The sequence below is a fragment of the Ornithorhynchus anatinus genome, chromosome X3, assembly GCF_004115215.2.
Source record: "Ornithorhynchus anatinus isolate Pmale09 chromosome X3, mOrnAna1.pri.v4, whole genome shotgun sequence".
NCBI lineage: Eukaryota > Metazoa > Chordata > Mammalia > Monotremata > Ornithorhynchidae > Ornithorhynchus > Ornithorhynchus anatinus.
Window position 1 is genome coordinate 2654547 of NC_041751.1, and position 21930 is coordinate 2676476.

At 45.7% G+C, this 21930-nt stretch overlaps 1 protein-coding gene across 3 annotated transcripts in view; it reads right to left on the reverse strand.

Annotated features, from left to right (window-relative positions):
• Positions 1–21930, reverse strand: part of SLC12A7 (solute carrier family 12 member 7) — a 97373-nt gene that overhangs the window by 13746 nt on the left and 61697 nt on the right. For all 3 annotated transcript variants that reach the window (XM_029053775.2, XM_039910601.1, XM_007669899.3), the window contains exons 11-21: positions 20788–20845; positions 18779–18953; positions 15614–15732; positions 13848–13946; positions 12051–12170; positions 11452–11556; positions 10564–10732; positions 8295–8490; positions 6733–6902; positions 4753–4884; positions 1849–1956 (exon numbers count right to left, since the gene is read on the reverse strand). In XM_029053775.2, the coding sequence (XP_028909608.1) occupies positions 1849–1956; positions 4753–4884; positions 6733–6902; positions 8295–8490; positions 10564–10732; positions 11452–11556; positions 12051–12170; positions 13848–13946; positions 15614–15732; positions 18779–18953; positions 20788–20845 (1451 nt within the window). The remainder of the gene's footprint in view (positions 1–1848; positions 1957–4752; positions 4885–6732; positions 6903–8294; positions 8491–10563; positions 10733–11451; positions 11557–12050; positions 12171–13847; positions 13947–15613; positions 15733–18778; positions 18954–20787; positions 20846–21930) is intronic.

A 21930-nucleotide genomic window follows, 5' to 3' on the forward strand; every position in this document is an offset into this window, starting at 1 on the left:
TGAAGCAAGATTACTTTCAATTCACTTGATTTCTCTGAAGGCCTCTGGCCACAGCAGTTCATTCATGAATACAGATCCCACTTCACCCTCAAAAAAAGGTCTCCCACTATCAGAATCTTTCCTGAGTCCGCTCGGCCTCTCTGGCTGACGAGCAGACTTGCTTACGCCTGCCTTTAGGCAAAGAACACTCATCCTTTCCCATCTTACTTTAGAAAGACTGACTCATCGATGGCTTTCAACTTTCTGTAACTCCCTTTGTCCCAGAAATCTGTCCAATTACAAACCAATTGGAACAACATTATAAGCAAATCTCTAGATCGTAAGCTCGTCTCTAGAATAAGCTCGCTGTGGGCAGGGAATGTGTCTGTCGTTATACTGACCCAAGCGTCGAGTACTGCGCTCTGCACAGAGTAAGTGCTCAATAAATACGATCAAATGAATGAATATAATAATTGTGGTATTTACTACGTGCTTACTATGTGCCGGGTACTGTGCTGGGCACTGGGGTGGATACAAGCAAATTGGGCTGGACACAGTCCCTGTCCTACATAATAATAATATTAATAATAATGTTGGTATTTAAGTGCTTACTATGTGCACAGCACTATTCTAAGCATTGGGGGAGATACAGGGTCATCAGGTTGTCCCACGTGAGGCTCACAGTTAATTCGCATTTTACAGATGAGGTAAATGAGGCACAGAGAAGTTAAGTGACTTGCCCACGGTCACACAGCTGACAAGTGGCAGAGCTGGGAGTCGAACCCATGACCTCTGACACCGAAGCCCAGGCTCTTTCCACTGAGCCACGCTGCTCCCCTACACATGGGGTTTATGGGTCCTCATCCCCATTTTACAGATGAGGGAAATGAGGCTCAGAGAAGTGAAGTGACTTGCCCAACGTCACACAACAGACAGGTGGCAGAGCCGGAATTAGAGCCGAGGTCCTTCTGACTCCCAGGCCCGTGCTCTATCCACTAGGCCGTGCTGCTTCACTGCCACATCGATACCTGGAACTAATTGTGACCAACACATTTAAATGTTCTCCTCTACCATCCATGATGCTTGCTGCTAACAAGGGGTGAGAAAAATACAAGATGTGGTTTTCCTATGCACTACAAGAAAATGTGAGCCTGGAGTTCCTCGATCCAGATCTCAGAAGTGATAAATAAAATGGAGAAAATCTTCCTGGGTGTTCAGCTTGACAGTCCCTCCACCGGACGTTATTTCCAGAGGTGTGGGAAAACGGTAGAGGAACCGAGACAGTTTTAAGGTCTACAAACTTACAGGAAGAGGCTCGTAAACTTTAAAATCAGCTGTATCAACAGAAGAAATGTCAAGAGAAGAACACAAACCATTTGTCGTGGGGGAGAGAACAAATGTGATTTGCATCTGCCAGCAGTGGTCAATCTGAATGCGTGTTTTACTTAGAGGAACTTGGAAAACTACATTTCTACAATGAAATGTTTCACATTTGGAAAATTAAATTCAAGCAGTAAACTTTTGCAGGTCCCTGTAAACTGAAATCACAGAAAGAACCTAATCCTGTATAAAGAAAAAAAAATTCTTAAAAGAAATAAAGGAATCGTTCCTTCTCAAACAAGAAACCAAGTATGCCAGTGAACAGCTGTCCAAGTTGGATAATAATTGGGAGCCGGGATATGTGAGCGATAGAAGACCCAATGAGTACGAGGCGACTTAAAACGAAATTATACAAAACCCGTCCACACTTTTAAAATCCTCCCCCCGACAACACTCCCAAAGTGCTCTTAATGCATTCCCCAGTACCTCGGCCATTAATATTTTTCATTGGCTAAACACCTCTATAACCATGCTAAATAACCGCTTTACCTCTCTTTCTCGTTCATTCTTGGAAAGCTGCATCTGCTTTAACATCTGAGATCTCTGTTCCATCACCAGTGTTTTCTCATACGTGAAGGCCGATATATCGTTTTCAAACTAAAAAAAAAAAAAAAGAACACAAGGCAAAACTCGAAAGGAGAAAACACTCGTAAAATCAGCAATTTTGCTGAATACAGTGGTTGCCATTCTCACTGCAAGTTAGGTTTCTGCCTCCTCAACTACCTAGGAAGGTGAGGGAGAGGCAGGGAAAGGATATTTGTCCAAGGTCACCCAGCAGACATGTGGTGGAGTTGGGATTAGAACCCAGATCCTTCTGACTTCCAGGCCCGTGCTCTATCCACTAGACCACGGCTGCTTCGCTAGATGGTAAGCTTGCTGTGGGCAGGGAATGTGTCTGTTATATTGTTATACTGTGCTCTCCCCAGAGCTTAGAAGAGCGCTCTGCATACAGTAAGAGCTCATTAAATGATTGACTGACCGATGGTGGTAGCAATTTATCAGAGGGAAGATGAAGAGCACCTTTCTTGCCATAGCAAGTTTGGTGCTGGCCAAATTGGGTAGATACCTGGGAATTGGTGGCGGGGAAAGTAACTTAGTGGGCTCATGACCCAGATTTGGGAACTTTCCCAATTTGGCAAAATTTCCTGCTATGGAAAGTAGGGGAATCAACTAGGGTACGTCCATCCCCTTCTCGACTTAATCCTTAGCTACAGGGAAGAATCAGTTGAAGTTCTAAAGGTAGAGGGATACTTTGGTGGATTATGAAATGATTATGAGATGAGAAGAGTCAAGATCCTGAGGGGAGGGAGGAGAGAAATAGGAGGGAATGGAGAAGATGAACGTTCAAATGATTTTGTCAGGCTTAGGGCCCTGATAAGAAGAATATGATGAAAAAGGTTTAGTGCCTGCTCTTCAAAAGACAGTTCTGCAGGCTCAGGTACAAACTGTAACCACAGCAGAGGAAGAACAAAAGATGCCAAGTTGGCGAAAACCCAAAACACTTCAAAGAGCCAAGGACAGATGGGAAAGCTAGGAAAAAAGGGAGAACCAGCCAAACCACTAACAAGGAAGATGTATAAAACATCATTAATAATAATAGCATAATAATAATAGCTTGAGCTTATATTTAGTGCTTTGGTTTTTCCATAGCATTTTTACATTTCTTATACAATTTCCTCCTTGTCATTTCTTTGGGTTCAGGAGAGGCAGAAATCAATCATCCCAGTTTACTGATGAGAAAAATGAGGCACAGAGGTGTTAGGTAACTGGCCCAAAGTCAACTAGCCTGACAATGACCCAGCTAAACTAGAACCAGGCCTTATGAATAGACAAGACCCATGTTCTTTCCCCTAGATCAGACTCCCTATAAACGCACAAGGATAGATTGTAAAGAAGATATAACAAACAAGACCTTAAAAAAAACTACTGAATTATAATAAGTGATAGAGGAGGGTCAGGAAAAGTATCACTCTCTCTGACAGTCAGGAAAGGAAAGTTGGTAACACAGGAGCTTACAGTCTCTCGAGAGTTACTGTGAACTCTCCCAAGTGCTCGGTACAGTGCTCTGCATATAACAAGCAATAAATACGACTGAATGAATGAAAACTTTGAAAAATGACTCAGGAAAATATAATTATTGTCACATTAGAGATAGGATAATCTTTGTCCTCATTAATCACAGATAGATGGGGAGAAGTCAAAGTGAAAATGACAATAATTAATCAGTGGTAGTTATTAAGCATTTACTGTGTTCCGAGCACTGTATTAAGTGTTTGGGAGAATACAATAGAGTTGACAGACATATTCCCTGCCCACATGGAGCAATTTCATGCTGACACTACAGCCTCAAAATTAAAGCCTCGACTCAAGCTGGCGTAGGAGGTGCTGATATAAATCTACCAGGAGGGTTTCAGGGTTGTACTTCCACAAAAAAATCTAAAACTTTGGCATTTCCTAAGGCAGCTCTAATGAGCTAAAAACACAAATCTACCAGATCACCTAGCATCATTCAAGAAGATCTGTGAAAGAAAGTCTTTGAGATGAGACCTGAGAAAAGGACTTTTGATGAAAATCTAGAAAGGCTCAAAAGTAGCAATTCAAGGACAATAGTATTTTCTCTATTGTGGTTGTGTCTTCACAGCACATGGTGAATAAGCAGTTCATCGACCGGTTAGTCTATTTGCTGCATTTAGGCTCATGCCTGCTTCCAGAAGAGAGCCTAAACTCTCTGGGTTAAGGCAGGATCAAGATGATTATGAATATTTTCCAAAATGATTAGAGAATGCTCTTGGGAGCCCAGATTTCAAAGAAATACACCTTCAAAGCTGAACCGATAGCACCAAATCTTTGGGGAAATTCTGAAATATTCTGATAAAAATCTGGCTTGGGCAGGCTTCCTGCCAGGAAGAACTGATATACATTAAGCTGGCTTGTTCCCACAGTTCTTTTGGCTGGAAAGAGAAGTAAGAGGATGGAAATCTTACCAGAAGGAGTATCAGAGGGCTCCCAGACAGAGTGACTTATTTAAAGGCAAGATAGCTCCCTCTAGTCGCTGTCTAATAATTCCGATAGCCTTAAATAAATTAGTCCACTTATCACAGTGTGTTTCCGAGTGAGATACACTCATCGACATAAGCCCATTACGGGCTTACGTTGTTCTGTTGCACTGTTCTCTCCCAAGCTCTTAGTATAGTGCTCTGCACACAGTAAGCGCTCAATGAATACCACTGACTGACTGATTAATATGGCAAATGAACTATCGAGGCAGAAATGGTCTAATTAGACAGCAAATAGTCTCAGGGAGAAGCTCATGTACCCAGCCCAGGCCTTGCAACTGTCCCAAGATCTCCAGAGGACAGGGTTTCCAAATAAATAAATAATAATCCAGCTTACCATCTCCACGACCTCTACCTCGGCACTGATCCGGAGATGGTACAAGAACATCTGGAGATCTTTCTTCATTTGAATGCTGTTGTCATCCATTTGGGCTACTGTGAAGATACGCATCTTGCATTTTCGCCACACCTAACGAGAAAGGAGAAGGGTGTAAAATGACGCCAAGTTCAAGAGCCGGCCTGAAATAAACGATGAATCTGCAGTGATGAAGCAGGCCCCATCGGTAAAGGGGCACCTGGATAAGGAGGGGAGGAAGTGGAACCATGCGGAAAGTGGGGAGGGAAAAGGGACAGAAGAGAGAAGCAGTGTGGCCTAGTGGAGAGAGCATGCCCCCGGTAGTCAGTAGGACCTGGGTTCTAATCCCAGATCCACCATGTGTCCGCTCTCTGACCTCGGGCAAGTCACTTCACTTCTGTGTGCCTCAGTTACCTCATTTGTAAAATGGGAGTTGAGACTGTGAGCTCCATGTAGGACATCTGATTACTTTATATCTACCCCAGCACTTAGAAGAGTGCTAGGAACACAGTAAGCGCTTAACAAATACCACTGGGAAAGAGAGACAGAGAGGAGAGAGATTCTAGGGAAGCCTGGATCTGTTGGCCTCTCCCTCAACTTCTAACATGCCTCCCATCGATCTCTCCCAAGACTCCTTCAGCCTCTGCTAGGCCCATTTGTGCCTCTAGACTGTAAGCTCCTTGTGGGCAGAGAATGTGTCTACCACCTGTTACATTGTACTCTCCCAAGCGCTTAGTACAGCACTCTACACACTGTAAGTGCTCAATAAACACCATTGACTGATGATGGTCAGAAACTCCTGCATATACAGCTGGGCTTCAGCTAAGCAGCCAATCCCCTGACGGTGATCTAGACCGTCCAGTTCTGCCACCGTGTGCATTAAGATCATGAACTCCATGTGGGCCAGGGACTATGTCCAACCTGATTAACTGGAATCTACCTCAGCACTTAGAACTGTGCTTGGCACATAGTTAGCGCTTAACAAGTACTATCACTGGAGAAGCAGCACGGCGTAGTGGATAGAGCACGGGCCTGGGAGCCAGAGGGTCATGGGTTCTAATCCCGGCTCTGCCACTTGTCTGGTGTGTGACCTTGGGCAAATCACTTTACTTCTCTGGACCTCAGGTACCTCATCTGTAAAATGGGGATTGAAACTGTGAGCCCCCTGTGGGACAGAGACTGTGTCCAACCCGCATTGCTTGTACCCACTCCAGTGCTTATTATAGTACTTGGCACATAGTAAGCACTTAAATAACACAATTATTATTATTATAATTATCTTCAAAGTGTCACTCTATGGTATTTCCAATGACAATGTGTGGATCTGAAAGCCGGACAGTGAAAAAACAGGATAGAAAGAGCATCGATTCTTTAGAAATGTGATATCGGAGAAGGCTTTTGTGAATAGTAAATGGATTCTGGAGCAAATTAAACCAAAGTGGTCTTTGTAAGGCCAAAGGACTTGACTTAGATTTTGGACACAAAAGCAGGAGGACTAATCCTCTGGAGAAGACACTAATGCTAGGAAAAGTTCAGAGAAAATGTGGAAGAGGCGAATCGGCAGCTAGATGGACAGAGATCATAACGACAGAAGAACCGTTAGAAAGGTTGCAGATTATGGCCGAGGACAGGACGTCTGGAGAAAGTATATCGGTGGAGTCGCTATGACTCAGAAACAACTCAACAACACTTAATAATAATTATCTTCACTCGGTATTTTGACTAGATCAGGGTGGTAGAGAAGAGTCTTCCCTACAAGTGAGGCAGGTGAGACATGTGATGCCAAGGCATCTGCCAAAACCACCTGTGCTGCATGAATGCAGAAGGGCTGGATTTACTGAACGCAGGGCTCGGCGAGCGTGCATGTGGGTGTGAAAATGGTGGCATAAAAAATTCTGAGGAGCCTCGGGCCCCTCCATTCCTGCCCCTTCCGGGACAGAGCCGGGAGCTCACGGTACCCGCCTTGTGTTGGCGCAGGAGGAAGGGAAGCAGCATGAGCATGCCGCCGTCATGCACGATCCACCACACGTCTATGTTCCCCTCGCTGAAGCGCTCTTGGTTCTGAGGAAACGTGTCGATGTTTTTCGCCACCAGCAGGGCTTGCTGAGCTGCAGTGGTTTCACGGATCGTATCTGTGGGAGCAAGAAGGACATTCCTCATGTCAAACGGAAACTCCTCACCATCGGCTTTAAGGCCCTCGATCAACTTGCCGGCTCCTACCTCACCTCGCCGCTCTCCTACTACAACCCAGCCGGCACATTTTGCTTCTCTGATGCCTGTCTCACTGTACTCTCCCCAGCACTTAGTCCAGAGGTCTGCGCACAGTACGCACTCAATAAATAGTATATCTTCAGCTCATCTAGCTCCCGGCCGACCTCTCGCCCACATCCTGCCTCTGGCCTGGAGCACCCTTCCTCTTCATATCCGATAGACAATACTCTTCCCAATCACTCAGTAAATATGACTGATTGAGTACTGTAGGACAATCTTCGCCTAGTTTCCTCAAGGGAAAGCTACAATCCCCGAGCAGCCGTCAGCCCAGACGACACAGTGAGGTGATCCCTGTCTCACTCAACATCCAGCATGCCCAGAGAATATCCTACCTAGCAGCCCCTGCTAGAACAGGACAAAAGGGAACAGTGACTTCCTGTCGGCATAGCCCCACGGCCGCTCTACCAAGTGCACATCTATTCTCCCTCTTACTTAGGCTGTGAACCCTAGAAGGACAGTGACTGTGTCCAATCTTGTATCTATCAGGGATCTTAGTACTGTGCCTGACACACTGTACAAGCGCTTTAACAAATACCACAGTTTACTAGATTAACAAATTTCATTAAATTTAAATTAAATTTAACAAATACCACAATTATTACAGCTGAACTCACATCCTAAATCAACTCTGAGAACGGACCCACCCCTACTTTGTAGATGGGAAAACGGATATTGAGCAATCCATTTTACCCCTCTAGACTGTAAACTCCTTGTGATCAGGGACTGTTTCTACCAACTCTGTTGTACTATACTCTACCGAGTGCTTAGTTAGGACAGTGCTCTGCACAGAGTAAGCACTCAATAAACACCACTGATTGATTTACCCGTTGGATACTCCCTTTTCCCCTTTCCCTGTCTGTAATCTTGAAATGTCCAAAATGACACACATTCATTCATTCATTCATTCGTACTTCTTGAGCACTTAAGATCTAGAGGGGGAGACAGACATTAATTTACATCCCCACATAAATAAGTTACAGACAAATATATATAGTGTGAGCTCACTGTCTAGACTGTGAGCTCGTTGTGGGGAAGGAATGTGTCTGTTATATTGTACTTTCCCAAGCATTTAGTACACTGCTCCGCACACTTAATAAATATGATTGAATGAATGAATATATGCATACGTGCTATGGGGCTGGGAGAGAGGATGAATGAAAGGAGCAAGTCTGGGCGATACAGAAGGAAGTGGAGGAAGAGGAGGGCTTCTGGCAGCTGTCCAGGGGTAGGAAGAAACAGGACACTGTGCTCACCGACAAAGTTCTTCCAGGAGAAGGGATTGTCTGACTGCTTCCACGACTGAGGCCAGCCCAGGAGGACAGTGTTGTGTTTCATGCCCCCGAGACCCGCCGACTGGATCAGGTGGGACATTCCGTCTCGCAAACTGGACGAGACCACCAGCTGACAGAACCCTTTGGTCTTTTCCAACGCCATCAGGGCTCGGATGTTCTGCCAAGAAGAAGATAAACAGGATGATGTAACACCGATGCCCAGGAAACTTGAAAATACAACTTAATGAGGAGGCAATACAAAAAGGGGCAAGGAGTCCCAGATCTGTTGAAAGCCTCCAGGTTCTGATTCCCACAAGAAAGGAAACAATAGATTTTTGTATCAGAAGAAATAATAATAATAATTGTGGTATTTGTTAAGTGCTTACTATGTGCCACGCACTGTTCTAAGTACTGGGGTAGATACAAGGTAATCGGGTTCGACACAGTCCCTGTCCCACAGATGGCTTATGGTCTTCATCCCCGTTTTACAGATGAGGGAACGGAGGCCCAGAGAAGTGAAGTGACTTGCCCAAGGTCACGCAGCAGACAAGTGGCAGAGCCAAGATTAAACCCAGGTCCTTCTGACTCCCAGGGCCATGCTCTATCCTCTATCTATTCTCTACTCCCTTCTCTAAGTAATCAACATCAAAACCCAAGGCTTGTAAAGATCACCGTTAACCGAGTGTCTGAGTTTGGATCACTTCCTTAGAGAACGAGCTTGGCCTAGTGGGTAGAGCACAGGGCTGGGAGTCAGAAGGCCTGGGTTCTAATCCCACTTCCACCATTTTCCTGCTGCGTGACCCTGAGCGAGGAACTTACCATCTCTGTTCCTTAGTTTCCTCATCTATAAAATGGGGGTAAAATCCCTGGTCTCCCTACTCCTTAGATTGTGAGACCCAGTATTTGACACATAGTAATTGACTAACAAATTCCACAACTCTTATGTTTATTATTATTATTGCTATTATTATTATTGTCATTCCTCCCTGGGAGGCACGCTCAGATTTACCCCACTTTACTTAAGGTGTGAGGAGTGAGACACACCCATCTTAATATAAGGCACTCAATCCCTAGGTCAGATAGTCACTCTGGAACACGGGTCTGAATTAAATTTGGCTAAATGCAAAGTGCACTGACTCAATTCCACAATTAATGCATCTGGACATCTTTTCCCAAATTGCTGTCCGACTGGCTAGATTAAAATCCCGAAGAGCATGTGTCAAAAACGAGCAACGCAGGTTGCAAAATATGTGGTATTTTATGAGGCTGAACAGGGAAAAGCCAGACAAATAATGCCGGCATGCAAGTCAAAATGACTCTGGTATCATTTCTAACCTTTTATTTTCACCACATGGGGTCTTTTACTAAGGTAGGGATACATCAAATTACCTTTGGAAAAGAAACGCAGAACGCATTAACGGACCAAAATAAATGCCGTTAAAACTACAAAGCCAGGTTTAGCCCGAGAAACTAATACCACTTTGTGGAGTTTTAGTCAGGCACTTTCTCTGTCCAAGAAAAGTCCAGTTAATACTCACACTGAAACTTGTGTTTTAATGAGATCTAAGAACCATGGGGTTTCTCATATATGGCAATGAAGTCGGTAATTGGATTTCTTCCTGGATAGGATTTATTAGTCTGTACTTTTTCCCCCCTGGAATGATTTAAATTGCAGGAGAGGGGGCAGGAAGGACCCACAAAGTCTCAATCAGGGTAATTAGAATTAATTTTGAAGACAATCCTTTTGTACTGTTTTCCTAAACTTCAGTTCTGCCAGAGAAAATTAAGCTAACAAGATTAGAAAAGGAAAACAACAGGCCACCGAGCTAAATCCTTCTCCGAAATAAAATCCAATTACAGAACAAATGATCACCTCCTCTTCGCCAAAATCGGCGGCCTCTAAAGGTGAATGTAATTCAAAAATGCAATTGAAAGAAAAGGGAGAAGCGCTAAATAAGTGCTTTGCAAATAGTCGGCGCTCAATAAATACGATTGAATGACTGAAGTGAATGAATCGAAGGGTCAACAATCTGCCAGTTTTAGAGGTGTGCAGTTCAGGTGTGTGGTTTCCTGCAGCAATCCAATAGAAATTATAAAAGACACAAAGGAAATTTTTTCTTAATTAAATCCACGTTTATGCTCCTGATGCAAAGTGATACAATCTTCATATTCTCCCAGCCTGTTTGGGTGTTTGTAGGGTTTTTGGGTTGTTGGGTTTATTTTTTTGTCTGTGGGGGTGGTTTCTGCATACCTCTTCTGCTTTCTGGGCCTCGGTGTGCTTATCCAAATAGGTGCCCTCGAGGACACAGCCCACGATCGTTAATCCTTTCCCCGCCTTGAGCTGGCCCGTGAACGAGAGCAATCTGGGGTGCTTTACACACTGCTCGGAGTCCAGATTCAGCATGACCAAGACTTGGGGTCTGCAACGTAAAGCAAATACGGGCGAAGGTGAAAATGCTGTCATAATAAGTAGGAGCATCGTGGCAAAAAACGAAGGTTTGCCAAGTTGCCATGGTGAGTTTTTCCTCCATCGCACTTAGTTTTGAGATTCCAACCAACGGAGGGCTAACGTTGTTGTGTGGCACCCTCTGCTGGCAACACAACCCGACAACCCTGGCCAAGAATCCACAGCTCATCCATCGCACCGGATTTGCAAACACGTGGATTTGGACAATGGAAATACAAGTAAGCCGGGAACAGGAGAAAGCGGGAGGAATACTGATATTCTGGGGCCTATTTCTGTATGGTGAAAAATAGTTCGTGTTTTCAACATTTAATATCATAACACCTTTACACCGTAAGCTTGCTCTGGGCTGGAAATATGTCTATTAGGTTGTCCTCTCCCAAGCGCTTAGTACAGTGCTCTGCACACGGTAAGCTCTCAATATGATTGAAAACCAATGGCACCTATGTTTCGGTTTAGTACTCCTCCAGAGGCGAAGACTTTACACTGCTCTAGGACCATCAACAAGCAATTCTTGACATTATACCTTCAACTTAATGCCATCTTTGGCAAGTTCAGGCTGTGCTTTCTATTCATCTGAGGATCTGTTCCTTTGAACAGTGGGAAGAACAGTAACAAGGGCAAATTATCTGAGTAACTGAGCCAAATGGGAGTGGGGGAGAGAAGGGGTCTTACCTCCAGTTCTTCGTATGAGGGGGACCATGCTCTACACGAAGTAGAGCGTAGCGAGCAGCGTTCAAGGACAAGCCCCTGATCCCGTCACCCCACTCTTTTTCAGCTCTTAAAAGGAAAGAGAAAAGTGAAATGGTTCATCTTCCTGTTCAAACTAAAACGATGGGTCTAAGCTGGCTTTTCCTCTTCTGGAATCTGTGAAGCCGGTGGCTTTAGGGCTTCAGACCAAGAATATGGATTCATAAAAAAATAACGATATTAGATTATCATATTAATGTCTGTCTCGCCTCTAGCCTGTAAGTTCCTGTTGTGTTACTCTCCCAAGTGCTTAGTACAGTGCTCTGCAAGTGCTCGATAAATCCAACTGATTGTCTGATTTAAGACTAGTCACCCGGAAAACCCAACTCCACAGCAATCAGGGTTTATATCCCAAGTGGATTTTTTTTTTCCCTTCCCCCAAATCAGTGCTGCGGCCCCCAAAATCAAAAACAGTTCAACTCTCTGAGCAGTTCCTTAGCCTCCTGAAGAAGCCACCTTCATTGATACGAGCTCCCTTAGAGAGGACCACGATATAGCAAGAATTAAATAAAGCCACAGCTTACCCTCTGTATTCGATGTATTTGTAGAAACAGCCTGCTATGAGCATGGCAAACAAGGCATAATACCAAGAGCAAATGAACATCAATGCCAGACACAGACTCATCCCGAGGAATGACAGAGTCCTAGAAGGAAAATGGTTCACAGTTGACAGCCTGCACAAAACATTTCAGATCAATATTCCTGATCATCCCACAGCAAAGATGTCCATATCCGCATTTTACTTTCGACACTGCCTCTCGCTCTAGACGGTAAGCTCCCTTGTGAGCATACCAACTCTGTTCTAGTGTATTCTCCCAAGTACTTAGTACAGTGTTCTGCACCTAGTAAGGGCTCAATAAATATGATCGCTTGATGGATCATCCTTTCTGGGAAGTGCTGAAGTTTCACTCCAGTGATGCTACCAAAGGAGAATGGGGGGGACAGGGGAGAGAACGGGAAGGAGGCCCTTTTTGACAGAGTGGTAGAGACCTGTGAGGGAAATATTTCCAAGCAGGATTACTAAGCAGTACCACAGGCTTAATTATTTACCAAATACTTTAACTTCATCTTCGATTCAAAGTTTGAATTTCGGATAAAAAGGAGAAACTCTTCTTTTTACTTAACCTCCCATTCCCCTTTACATAACAGCAATTATAACAGTGTAGAGGAATTCTATCGTATTCATTTTTATCTCTATGCCCTGCACAGACACAAACGTTTCAGAATTGTAAAACCAATTCCCCTTGACCTGTTCTTTAAAACCTCTCCCTTGTTTCCCAGATAAAGATAAATCCAAATGTGATAGGAATCTACATTCCTAACTGATCATACTCTCATGCTTCCAAATTTTCCCTCTTTTCCTACTGGAAAATGATTTCAGTGACCGTCTCCGCTTCTAGATTATAAACTCCTTGAGGGCAGGAATCATGTCTTCTACCTCCAGCACGGCCAAATGGAAAGAACATGGGCCTGGGAGTCAAAGGACCTGGGTTCTATCCTGGTTCCATCACTTGCCTGCTGTGTGACTCTGGACAAATCACTTCATTTCTCTGTGCCGTGGTTTCTTCATTTGTAAAAACGGGGATTAAATAACTGTTCCCTTTCCCCCTTAAGACTTTGAGCTTCATGTGGGGCAGAGACCGTGTCCGATATGACTATCTTGTGTCTTCCAAAGTGCTTAGTTAAAAGCTTGGCACATAGTAAGCGCTTAACAAATAGCACAATTATTATTACTGTTTTATTGTACTCTCCCATGGGCTTGGTAGAGTTCTCTGTGCACAGTAAGCACTCTGTCAAGATAAGTGATAGATTTTCCGCTCCTTTAATAATGATTGACAGACTTCCCACGCTGGGAAGTAGCATGTCCTAGTGGCTAGAGCATGGGCCTAGGAGTCAGAAGGACCTGGATTCATCCCAGCTCTTCCACTTGTCTGCAGCGTGGCCTTGGGCAAGTCACTTCACTTCTCTCTGCCTCAGTTACTATAAAGTGGGGATAAAAACTGCGAGCCCCCTGTGAGACGTGGACTGTGTCCATCCTGATTAGCTTGTATTTACCCCAGCACTTAGTACAGTGCCGGGCTCATAGTAAGTGTTCAACAAATACCTATAAAAATAGAGAGTATACACAAGGTGTAAGGGAAATGTTGATCCAAAAATGTTCTGAAAATGAAAAGGTTAACCTGCAGTCAATAAGAAATTCATTACACACTGACATCTTGGATTCTCAATATGCTTCACACATTTAACCAAGGGATAGCTTACAGAGCCATTATTAGCTTCAACTTTCCAGAGCTAAAGCTCGGAGCAAAGTTAGGTCTTACCAGTGATAATACTTGAAGCGAGGGCGCCAGTTTGGAGTTCTCAAAAGAGTCTGAACAGCACAAGCCAAATTGACAAACATGTAGCACATTAGGAAAAACCTGGAAAGTGTAACAGAGGCAAACTGGTCACACCATGAACTTAATTCAGTTTGGCCCAAGGACCCTGTCTTTAGCTTTGGCAGGTGCCTTAGGGGAAGCAGCGTGGCTCAGTGGAAAGAGCCTGGGCTTCGGAGTCAGCGGTCCTGGGTTGGAATCCCAGCTCTGCCACTTGTCAGCTGGGTGACTGTGGGCAAGTCACTTCACTTCTCTGGGCCTCAGTTACCTCATCTGGAAAATGGGGATTAACTGTGAGCCTCACGTGGGACAACCTGATGACCCTGTATCTACCCCAGCGCTTAGAACAGTGCTCGGCACATAGTAAGCGCTTAACAAATACCAACATTATTATTATTATTCCCAAGGGCTTGGTACAGAGCACATTGCTCTCCATAAGTCTTCCTTTCAGCCAGTATGCCAACATTCGGCGAATTCTTGATCAAACTGTGAGGGGGAAAAGGCAGTGGAGAAGGCGGGTAGGGACACAAAGAATCCATCACAAGGGAGAGATGGGGTGAGGCCAGTGGAGGGCCTCTAACAAGACAATAACCTACCAGGAACAAGGCAGAAGCAACATAGTCTAGTGGAAAGACCACGGGCCTAGGAGTCCAGAGACCTGGGTTCTAATCCCGCCTGCTGTGTGACCGCAGGTAAAGTCCTTAACTCACCAAAGTTTCCTCATCTGTGAAACGGAGAGTAAATACCTACTCTCCCTTCCCCTTAAGACTGTGAGCCTCATGTGGGTCTGTGTCTGATCTGTAGCTGCACTGATACAGATTAAGAGTTTCGGAAACATTGTTGTGAATGTACCACAGTGTTGATAGCCAAGAAAGCAAACAGGAGCAGTTCTCTAACCGCTCCCACATCCCAAACCCATTTAAAAGTTGGGGGGCTCAAAGTATGTCCACGTCGTGAGTGGACTGGGGCTCCAGAAGGGAAACATGGAAGGAAACAGAGGGATTTCTCTCCCCTCCAGCTTCAAGGAGGATGGATTTTTTCTTCTGTCCAGGACAAAGGAGCCGCTGAGAAATCAGATTCTGAATTTGGTTTGGAAATGGACTCCAGTGTTTTCTCGTCTCAGCGATGCTTCTACAAACAAGTTTTTTTGCTGCTGCTTTGATGGGGGAGACCCTTAAAAACAACCCCTAGGCAGCTGTGCCCCAGAGGAATCAGTCTACATGCCCGCTATGGAGCTATACCCTTTTGTCATTAAACTCTAAAGCCCACTGTTAAAACAGGGATTTTTCTTGGCTCACTGCTAACGGCAGTAAGGAAATGACTCGACCATAGAATTGGAGGTTCAGTTTCGAAGCCCAAGATAAAGGAACTTCTCCAAACAATGAGTGGATACTGAACTGCCCACCGTGCCCCCCCCCCCCCCCGCATGGGCCTGGGAGTCAGAGGATCTGGGTTCTAATCCCGGCTCTGCCTCTTACCTGCTGTGAGAACTTGGTCAGGTCACTTCACTTCTCCATGCCTCAGTTCCCTCTTCTGCCAAATGAGGATTCAACACCTGTTCTCCCTCCTACTTAGCCAGTGAGCCCCACGTGGGACCTGATTATCTTGTATCTACTTCAGCGCTTAGTACAGTGCCTGGCACATAGTAAGCACTTAACAAATACCATTATTATCGCTGTTATTCCGATCATTCAGTTGCCGGGTGTACTCACATGGACAGAATTGGTGCCACGCTGTCCAGGGAGGCGATGAGGATGCCGATCTCGCAGATCCCCGCAGTGAGGAGTAAGGCCCAGGTGGGCTCGCCATTTGCCTTCCCATGGCCAAACACCTAGTCCCGTCCAAGGGAAGGGTTTGAGCGAGTGAGTTCGTGCATTTGGTCCGGGCTGGATTTGCTTTCAGTATAGCGCTCTGTACAGTGCTCTGCCCACAGTAAGCGCTTAATAAATGCTACTGCTACTAGTGCATCGTATCGTCACTTCCACCACGCCACTGCCTGGTTGTTCCAGGCATTCGAAAATGACCACAGGTTCCAGAACTTGAACGACAGTCCCCAGTGAGTTGGCTGACCTACCTCAAACTGGCCCTCTCCCTTGTCTTAGACGCTTGGTCTTCCAAATCCAGGCTGGAGCATGCTCAGGTTAGGGCCCACAGAATTCTGAGACTTGGAATAGCAAAGTCCCAGAACGCTGGGGACTCTTCAACCCCTTCTTTTCCTCCCCTTCCCCTCTCAAGGTCTAAGAGGAGCTGAGAGGGTTGGGGGCAGGAGAAACAGCATGGCTCAGAGGATAGAGCCCGGGCCTGGGAGTCAGAAGGACCAGGGTTCTTATCCCGACTGCCACCTGTCTGCTTTACAACCTTGGCCACTTTACTTCTCTGGCCCTCGGTTTCCTCGTCTGCAAAATGGAGATCAAGACCGTGAGCCCCATGGGGGACAGGGACTGCGTCCAGCCTGATGACTTGGTATCTTCCCCAGCGCTTAGAACAGTGCCTGGCATATAGTGAGCATTTAACAAATACCATCACTATTAACAAATACCATTTTTGACAAAGGTCTTGTCAGCCTAAATTGGTTAGGCTCTTTTCCCTCCTCTGGTTCTCTGCTGACTCTAGGACCAGCAGTCACTCTAAGCGAAGAGCATATAAGAGGAAACAGCATGGCCTAGTGGAGAGCACGGGCCCGAGAGTCAGAAGGTCATGGGTTCTAATGCCGGCTCCACCACTTGTCTGCTCTGTGACCTTGGGCAAGTCACTTCAATTCTCTGGGCCTCAGTTACCTCATCTGTAAAATGGGGATTGAGACCGTGAACCCCATGCGTCCAACCTATCTGGTATCTATCCCGGCACTTAGAATAATAATAATTATGATATTTGCTAAGGACTTACTGTGTGCCAGGCGCTGTTCTAAACACTGGGGTGGATACAAGCAAATAGGATTGGATACAGCCCCTATCCCACATGGGGCTCGTAGTCTCAATCCCCATTTTACAGAAATGGGAACTTCTCTGAGGCCCAGAGAAGCTGACTTGCCCACGGTCACACTGCAGACGCGTGGCAGGGATGGGATTAGAACCATGACCTTCTGATTGAACAGTGCTTGGCACACAGTGAGCGCTTCACAAATACCATAATTATTATTATTATTACGCCGGGGTCTGCCCACACCACCCCAGCTTCTGGCAAACGAACCTTCTTCGGGTTTCACTGAATCAGTTTGGTAGCTTCTCCAGTTGGTGGCAGCAACCCACCGCGGGCGACATCTTCCTCTAAGGACCAGGTTCCAAAGGGCTCCCACCCCTCACCGCAAACCCACCATCCGGCGGCAAATACCTCTGCTCAGCGGGCCGGTGCCACTCTTCTCTGAGCGCTAAGGAACAAAAATGCCGCCGGAGCAAAGGGTAGGGAACAAGTGGTGGGGAAAGCCCTCTTTTCCTTTTCGTCAATTCCCTTCTGCGTCACCCTGACTTGCTCCCTTTATTCATCCGCCCTCCCAGCCCCACACCACTCGTGTCCATATCTATCATTTATTTTAATGTCTATCTCCCCCTCTAGACGGTAAACTCGCTGTAGACAGAAAATGTGTCTGTTATATTGTACTCTCCCAGGTTCTTAGTACAGTGCTCTGCACACAGTAAGTGCTCAATAAAAACTACTGACTGACAGGAAAACAGACACTCCAACGGGTGGCGGAATATTCCCGTATTCCCACCTCCTTCCCTCTTCAAGTCTCTCTCATCCTATTTCTCGCTCCTCTCCTTTGTCTCCTGTCTTTCGTGCCACGTATCTTCCCACCGCAGGCTCTTCCGCACAAACACGCCGCCAGATGTGTTCGCGTGCAAGTGGAAACCACAGACGCTTCATCCTCAGATAGTCACAGGCCCAGCGGAAGTCGGGCAGGAGGTGGTGTTGGAGTTGGGCTCCTTCAGTACGGTTTCAGCGGAGACAGGCAGGGTTGCCGAACAGTCTAACCCTCGACTTTGTTTCATCCTAGATTCTGGGCTTGGCTACGTTTCTCCACGTCCCGGCCGTATTATCGATCACAGCGTGGTTGCTCCGCCACCTCTCCTGGCTCTATTCAAAGGTCCTCACCCAAGGTTGGCAAACAGGGCCTCTCTCTTCTAACTCTCACCCCCCCCTTCTCACCCAACCTAAGTGCGCCTGGCCCCTCTCCCACTCTACCCAACGCTCTGTGGCTCTGCGACTTTTGAGGGATGAAGTCTGAAGGCTCTTATTATATAAGAGAAGCAGCATGGCCTAGTGGATAAAGCACAGGCCTTGGGCAGGTCATGTCACTCCTCTCTGCCTCAGTTCCCTCATCGATTAGACCGTGCGCCCGTCAAACGGCAGGGACCGTCTCTTATCTGTTGCCGACTTGTTCATTCCAAGCGCTTAGTACAGTGCTCTGCACCTAGTAAGCGCTCAATAAATACTATTGAATGAATCTGTAAAATGGGCATTTATGTACCCCAGCTTGTTTTGGGCAGCAAATGTCACCCTTTATTGTTGAATTGTACTTTCCCAAGTGCTTACTACAGCACTGAATGAATGAATGAGGGACAGGGACTGTGTCCAACCTGATTAGGTTATATCTAACCCAGTACTTAGGACATATAATAAGCGCTTAATTACTATCATCATCATAACGTGCAGGAGAGGAGGAAGGAAAAGACTGTCAGTCAGTCGATCGTATTTATTGAGCACTTACTGAGTGCAGAGTCCTGTACTAAACGCTTAGGAGAGCACAATAGAAGAATAAAGAGACTCATTCCCTGCCCACCAAGAGCTTACAGTCTAGAACCTCGAGAGCTGGGCTCTCTCAGAGTTGACAGAACAGTAAAAGAATGAGAAGGCCACCAGACCGCCAAAGCAAGGCTCACCTGAAGGAAAGGGACAATCCCATCTCTAGCGATAGCCTGGAGCAGCCGTGGAGCTCCTGTCAGACTCTGGAGGCCGGCCCCGCATGTGGAGAAGAAGGAGCCGATGACGATGACCCAGGGAGAAGGCCAGGCCAGCATGCCGATCACCAGATTGCCTTCCAGGGCTTCTCCAAACCTGGAGGGGATTGGGCCCGGGTTGGAAGAAGAGAAGGGAAAAGAGAGATAGATCGCAGACATGGGGAGTAAGACACAAACGTAAAGATGCAGACGTAAATGGAGAGAAACGGCATGGCCTCGTGGAGAGAGTATGGGCCTGGGAGTCAAAAGGATCTGGTTTCTAATCCTGACTCCGCCACTCTGTGCTGTGTGACCTTGGACAAGTCACTTCACTTCTCTGGGCCTCGGTTACCTCATCTGGAAAATGGGGATTAAGACTGTGAGCCCCACATGGGGCGTGGCCTGTGTCCAACTCGATTTGCTTGTATCCACTCCAGCGCTTAATACAGTGCCTGGCACATAGTAAGTCCTTTAAAAATGGCATTATTATTGTTATTATTATCTAATCCTGGCTCTGTCACATGTCTGTTGTGTGGCCTTAGGCAAGTCACTTCACTTGTCCGGGCCTCAGTTACTTCATCTGTAAAATAATAATAATAATAATAATGATAATGATGGTATTTGTTAAGTACTTACTATGTGTCAAGCACCGTTCTAAATCTGATGGGGATTTGAACTGTGAGCCCCACAAGGGACAGGGACTCTGTCCCACCCGATTTGCTTGTATCCACCCCAGCGTCTAGTACAGTGCCTGGCACATAGTAAGCGCTTAGCAAATACCACCATTATTGAATGTAAAGAGGAGGTTCTTGCCTATTAGTTTTGACCAAGATGATCACCAACAAAAGAACACATGCGTTTTTGCACCTCTTCCTTGCCCTCATCTGTTAAACTGAGGCTTTCTCTCTCCTTATGGCTCTAGAAGCCTTTCAACTAAATTACCTGGACAGCTCTCAGTCAGCTAACAGGAAAGGAGTTAAAACTTGCATGAATAAGTCCTTAGAGGATCTGATCTCTTCAGGCCATAATTTTTAGTACTTATTTTTCCTTCATGATGCGTGAATAATAATGACCATAATGGCATTTGTTAGGTACTCACTATGTGCCAAGCGCTGAATAATATACTCCCAGAATGAGCCATGTAACTAGTGTTTTTAACAAGTTAGAGTCACTTGGAATTTCCAAACCCTCTCCACTTAAAATGGCAACTCGGACAACTTGTTCCAAGTTAGAAATTGTGGGGCAAAGAGGCTCCTTACAGCAAAAACAGGATGAAATGAGTCATGAGCATTTCATGAGTAGGAGCGACCATTAATTCAAAAGCTAAGTTTCCCACCCCACAGACTTTCCCTTTATATAAACAAGGGAGAAGGAATTGTTTTGGGGGAGAGCTCATTATTCGCACCAGGATTTCTGCTGGCAATACTGGCCACAAACGAAGCCTTTCCTGGCAAAGAAATAATAGCCTTCCCGCTAGAGGTTGTATTTCACGTTTGACATTTTACCTCCAATCCCGGCCACAGTGTGTGTGGCAGGGAGGAAAAGAGGAAGAGGATGAGGCTACATTTTTAAAAAATCAAGGGAACCAGCCCCCTCTACCCACGTATTTTCACACAAACACATACACTCCTAAAACCGCGTATACCCTGATAATCTTGTATCTACCCCAGTGCTTAGAACAGAGCTTGGCACATAGTAAGCGCTTAACAAATACCATCATCATCATCATTATTATTAAAACTTACTTTTGTCTAATGGGCACAGTAATGTACCTTTACTTTATTTTTCCACAGTTTCCGACTTTGAGCTCAAATTTTAAAGAGCAGTTATACCCTACAAAATTTCGATCCAAATGAAAAGCTACTTGAACAAGCCTTGATTCTGACATGCCGGGTTTCCGAGGGACTCAAAACCTGGTAAAATTCTGAAATTTAAGACAAGAATGGACGTACTTATCTCTCAAGATCACGCCTTCTATACAGGCTCCAAAGAGCACAATGCAGGACAGATCTGTTAGGAAAAATTAAGGGAATACAAAACAGGGTTTCCGCAAGTACAGACCCAACAAGCAGCTGTGGGGTGAGAAAGCCGTCCCTGTTAGGTGGGTGTGGTATCATGGCAAAGGCTGTGACCTCCATTTTCCAAACAAATTAGCATCACGACACAGGCCAAAGGACTAGTTTGTTTCCCTGAATTGGGTGGGGGTTTTCAAGGTAAACATGCCAGGCCTATTATCCCCACACCCACAATCCCCTCTCGCACAAGGATGGCTCTGCAGAGGAGGCTAAGCAAAAAGATGAGTCCCCGTCCCCTGAATCTCTCCCAGTGACTCTCCACTCCTCACTGCCTGTTCCAAAAATGACCACACAATTTTGGTGTCCAGACGGCTCACTTTTGTCGGGACAATTCTGGCTTTGTAAAGCTTGCCCGGAGCCCAGAGAAATATCTTATTTTCATCCTTGGGTGTTTTGAGACCTGCTGGTGATGTTCTAACTTCCCATCTTGCTTTCAAAGCCTTACTAAGGGCACAACTCCCACAAGAGCCTTCAGGAAAAGCTCTCCTTTTCGCTTCTCCCACGCCTTTCTTTGTCGCCCTGACTTGCTTCCTTTATTCATCCCCCTTCTCGGCCCCACAGTACTGTACAGAGCTATAATTTATTTATTTCTATTAACGTCAGTCTCCCCCTCTAGTCTGTAAGCTCGCTGTGGGCAGGGAATGTGTCGGCTTATTGTTCTATTGTCCTCTCCCAAGCACTTATTACAGTGCTCTGCACACAGTAAGCGCTCAATAAATACTACTGACTGACATGTTCTTGGGACACCTTTCCAGCTACTGATACAACTTCAAGGCTCTGTGCAGGGAACTTGTCTACCAAGTCTGTTATTTTGTGCCTTCCCGAGCGCTTCGTACAATGCTCGGCACTCTATAAACATGATTGATTGATTACTACTGACATCCCCAACCTTCCAAAGTCTCCTACTAGAAGAAGTTCCGAAGTATACATGATCCATATAATTTCTGTGGTGGAGCTTTGCTTAGTTTTAGACTAAGATTTCAGGGATGATTAGTCAGCTTTATCAGACTAAATCCTCAT